The following is a 4915-nucleotide window of genomic DNA, read 5'->3' as shown; positions in this document are numbered from 1 at the left end:
ATGCTGCTTCGGGCTGATGTTGCCTACCCCCAGCTGCACATTCCTGCCCCATGTGCTGTGCCAATATGAGCACGTGCAATCCCAGAGTGAATCATGACAGAGACCTGACAGTCCTGCTGCTGCATGGGACCCATAGCTGGAGAAACAGCAACAAAAGCAGCAAGAGATTCCAAACTGCATAGAATTCATACACAAAGGAGCTGATTCACATTCCTGCATGTCAATGGACCTTTACTCAGGGCTTCAACAAGAACTGGATTGGGCCAAGCAATTCCTTGCATCAGATACAGAATTGGTAGGCAACCCCAGAAGTTGAAACTTCAACTCAGAACTCTCCAGCAATTAGTAGGGCTGAGATATAAGAAATGACCCCATCAGACTTACTTAAGAGACCCTGACAGCTTTGGTTGCTGAAGAAGTTTATCTGCGTGATTCAACGCCATAAGGTTATCGCCCAGAGCCAGAGCCACGTAAGCACTACAGGCAAGTATGGAGCACCTGGAGGGAAACAAACACAGAAAGACAAAAGGGAGGGGGAGAAAGCCAACATGTTAAATGGAGGATTCTGTGAATCCAAATGCAGCTTTTAAATGTTCTTTCTTTAGTGCTGAAGAAATAAATCATAAACTTTCGCTAATGACTTTGCATCACACTGTGAAATAAAAGATTTAGTGTTGATGATCTATGGGCTCAATTGTTCTACCAGTATAAACCAAGGATCACCATGGTGTGCTCAGTGAGACTGCAGTTTTGATCATAAATAACAGATTAAAAAAGATGAACTTCACCATGTGTCATTTTTCTCATGGACAGTTTCCCTTTCTCACATTCTTGTTATTGGTTGTGCCCATTTGTACTCCTCTGCCCTTACCTTCTGCTGCAGCAAAGGGTAGCAGATTTGTACATTTCTGTAAGGCACAATGTACAGACACAAAGTAGCAATCAATTAAGCTGTAACATATTTCACTCTTCTATTGTACAATGTCTGCACACAGGGAGACAATAAGCACCGGAGAACTTGGTGTTTCTAGTTCTGTGTTCAGTTGAGAGCTGTAACCCAGTGACAAGACTCTGATTGATCCGTGGCATTCTGTTGCTGTCACAGACTTTCTTATCTTTCGAAAACCACAAAATCTCTGACAGTTCCTGTAATGAAATCTGAACTCCTCACATTTTCCATCTCCAGACAATAACCCCACGTCAGGACGCCATCATTAGGCCAAGCTTCACACTTTGTAGTAACTCCCCCTCTCTCCAGACACAGCACTTGGGGATATTTTCCACTTGGTGAGACATCATTCAGAGCAGGCTGCCTTGTCCTCAGGGCACAAGCCTCTGCCCATGACACCCTGCTGTGAGCGGGACTCTGTCCATCTCCAGGGAGGATGAGTGGATGCTCTGAGTGGGGTCTCACGTTGGGAGTGATGGGAGGAGAGCCCTCGACTCTCCCGCTGGTAGCCAAGCTATTATTGCGCCAACCTTCTGGCAACTGTCAAGCCCACTTTTGGTCCAGCAGTAAGTCATGTAATTCATGGCAGGACCTGGGGTGCCTTTATTCCCCTTTCCCAGGAGGCATGCTCCTTAATTATGCACAAGCAGGATAAGAAACTTCTCCAGTGTTTCTCCCTACCCCCCCTCACTTCCTCTCCACCGTGCCCAGATGTCACATCAAATCTGAACACATACAAAAGCTTGAGAGAGGGAGAGGAAAGCTTCCTCAGCTCAAGTCCCAAACCTAAAATATTTCTGAAAGGTTGTGACTGGGGAGGGGGATGGAGCAGGGAAACAAAATCTCGGTAATAACAGCCTGCTTCTAACTAGCCTCTTGTTGTCTCTGCCTCAAGGCAGCACAGCTTTTAAATCAGCAGAGATGCTGTGTCACCAGTTAAATACTCTTAGACACAATCAAGGCCTGCAGAATAGGTTGCTACTGCCCTTTACATCAATGTGTCTTCTATTTCACACAACATTTTTAAAGCCTATTTTTATTTCTGAAAGTGTAAATTCCATCACAAGACACATCCCAATCACACATTAGGCAAGTCCAGCAAAACTGAAACCTACTTCTCAGCTCTAAGGACCCATCACTGTTAAAGCCATGTAAGAGATGTCAAGATTCTTCAGCAAGAACCACCTAATGAGGAAAATATTCAAGTTTTCCTCCCTGCAGTACTGGATCCATTGTTGAGTTGGCTGAACCAAACGCTCAGGAGAGCTGACAGCCAACCGGAGCAGAAGAATTGCACCACAAGGGAAAAGACAAACTAGTTTTTCACCCCGGTCAGGATTCTGACAAAACTCCACAGGTTGCCTTTGAGCACGGCAGACTTCCAGCATCACCGAGCCTCCACATGCCCTAAATAAAACTGCCTTTGCACTAGGAAAAAGAAAAATGTTTTTTTAAACTGCCAGATTATGTCAAACAGCCTCTTGTGTAGGTTTAGGCAACAAGATTTGTCAGCCCACACAGACTGTGAGTTTATGGAACCCAAACTCCACATCTGATTTGCCTTATTTCCCAGGGAAAGGGTGAGCCAGAGCAAATCCAGTTCTTCAAAACTTACTGTGAAGGCACCAAAAATGGCACTTCCAAACCATTTAGAGAACATCCCTAATCTGAAATAATTTCAAATAGCTAATTAAGCACAACAGTGGATACAAACCATCTATCTTTTATGTTTCAACACAGGCAAACAATACAAAATATTAAGAAATAGAGAATGCAGACTGTGCTGACTCACTGAGGAAATTCAGCACCAGCAAAGGGAAGATGGGGGAAGAACTACACAGTGTCTAAGAGTGAGAAAGAAGAGAGTGAAACAGCTAGAGGTGATAATCACTGTAAGCTTCCAGTATTGTGACAGGGCCAAACAGACCACTGCAACCTTTAAATGGATAAATGAGGCAAAACTGGGTGGCTGTGGAGAAGAGAGTTGGTATACTGGTGAGCAATGGTAGAGCTTAGAGTATTACCTGTGAAACTATTAGCAATGTCAGAGATGCTCCTGGAATACCACAGATGCTACTAGGTATACACACTTGAAAAATACAGAACAGAATAAAGCATATTGATGGAGATGGCCAACAGAAGAGTCCAAAGAAAGGGAAAAAAGGGTAACATTGAATCACACGCCTTATAGCAGGGGTTTGTAGTTCAAATCTGTTCAGGACAAAGCGGATGATCAAATTATTCCTTTATCTCTAGCTGCTTTGAAGGGGAAAATTAGTGTTCTCACACAAAGACCTTCAACCTAGGGAGAAAAAGACTACAGCAATGTTTGTTGCTATCCATCTCAACTTTTACAATAAAATCCACAAAATTTTCCAAATGTGGCACTGTGGTCTACTAAAATGTCTTTACTCCTGATGTATCCTAAGAGTGTTGGGTTGTTCTGGCATGCTGAAACATCCCACAGGCTGAGAGCAGAGCAGGGAATTGGCTTCTCGAAGGATGAGAAGGAGTGAGGAGGAGAATTGTTTAGAAGAAACTCAGATGAAAAATCTGGAGTGTCTACTTACAATGCTTAAATTCTTAGCAATGTTTGGTGTCCTCAGACTTCTGTTTGTTGCTTTTACAACCTTGCGATTGAGTTACTGCTTATTATGAGAATAGCCTGCTCAACTAATTTGTGCAGAAGTACCAGACAATACATATGACACAAACTTTTTCTAGATGATATTTTTAATTTTTAAGAACTGTTTAGGGTCAAGGTTAAGTCAGTCATTTTGAACTCTTACCAGGATGGGCAACTGCACAAAACCATGCAAAAAAAGCATTTAAGTTGCCCATTTTGCTTCTAGGAGCAATAGAGATGTTTCAATCTAGTGACATAACAGAGAAAAGCTGAACTGAACCTATACCTCAGGATAATCATTGACAACACTCGGAATTTTCTTCCTGATTTTCCCTGACAAAAATTTCAACTTTCTCACTTAGCTCCTTTGTGAGCAAGGCTACATGAACATACCAACTAAATACAATATACGTACACAACACTACTATTTGACTGCAATGTATTCTCATTTTCACAACTATCTGCAGAAACTTAGAAACTGTTTCAGCAGAATCACTTTCTAGGGATGTCTAGGTCTCTAGATTTAACTACCAAAGCAGGTATTGCAAAAAAAGAAACCAATGCCTTTCCTTTCCTTTTACGATGTTCTGTACCAGAAGCCATGTACTCCTTGCTAAACTGATAAGTTTTTCCTGACATGTTGTCAGATTTCATCAGTAGATAACAACAGCTGACTGTGGAAGAAAAGACTATGGATAAAAAAAAAATCACAAAGTAACACCATGTAATTTTGACATGTGGCAGCCACATTTTCAACAGTCAGGAGGCACAACCAACACACACCACTGTTTTTAATCCAGCACTTTGTATTTCTATACTCCTGTACCACTTCAGAATAAATAATCAAGGCCTCAGGAACATCTCCTCAGACTCCTCCTAAAGTGCTTTTAAATGAATATAATTATATTTGCTACACATAGTGGAGCAAAGTAAAGGTTAAACTGGTCACTATAAAACACAGGTTACCTGGGGTTAGGCTGGAACAGAGTGTTTACCCAAGAGTTCAAGTGGGAAATGAATGTATCCTTTGTCCATAATGGAAACTTAAAACAGATTTCCTTTTTCTAGACAGGTGCAAGCTTTATAGTAAGAGAGATTTTCAAGGGGCTGGCAGCCACCTGAAATAATTAATATTGCCAGCAAATTATAATCTTGTTGAGGAAAACTGAAGAGGTTCCAGATAACATGACAGTTATTTAGACACATGTGAGTTACTCTATTTGGAGAACACTCAGACTGCTGAACAAGTAGTTTAAGGATCTTTGAAAACACAAATCCAGTCAAATTTTACCTATGTTCTTTCATGGTGAGGAAGTCAAATGCCTGGATAGTTTTTCTTT

At 41.7% G+C, this 4915-nt stretch overlaps 1 protein-coding gene across 1 annotated transcript in view; it reads right to left on the bottom strand.

The window, feature by feature from the left end:
- CNOT10 (CCR4-NOT transcription complex, subunit 10) overlaps positions 1-4915 on the bottom strand; it is a gene marked incomplete at its 5' end in the record, with an annotated part of 31812 nt that overhangs the window by 5479 nt on the left and 21418 nt on the right. The window contains one exon of the mRNA XM_009079400.1: positions 385-498. Coding sequence (XP_009077648.1) covers positions 385-498 — 114 coding nt within the window. The remainder of the gene's footprint in view (positions 1-384; positions 499-4915) is intronic.

The sequence above is a fragment of the Acanthisitta chloris genome, unplaced genomic scaffold, assembly GCF_000695815.1.
Source record: "Acanthisitta chloris isolate BGI_N310 unplaced genomic scaffold, ASM69581v1 scaffold1080, whole genome shotgun sequence".
Lineage (NCBI taxonomy): Eukaryota > Metazoa > Chordata > Aves > Passeriformes > Acanthisittidae > Acanthisitta > Acanthisitta chloris.
This window is presented reverse-complemented; position numbering and strand designations above follow the sequence as displayed.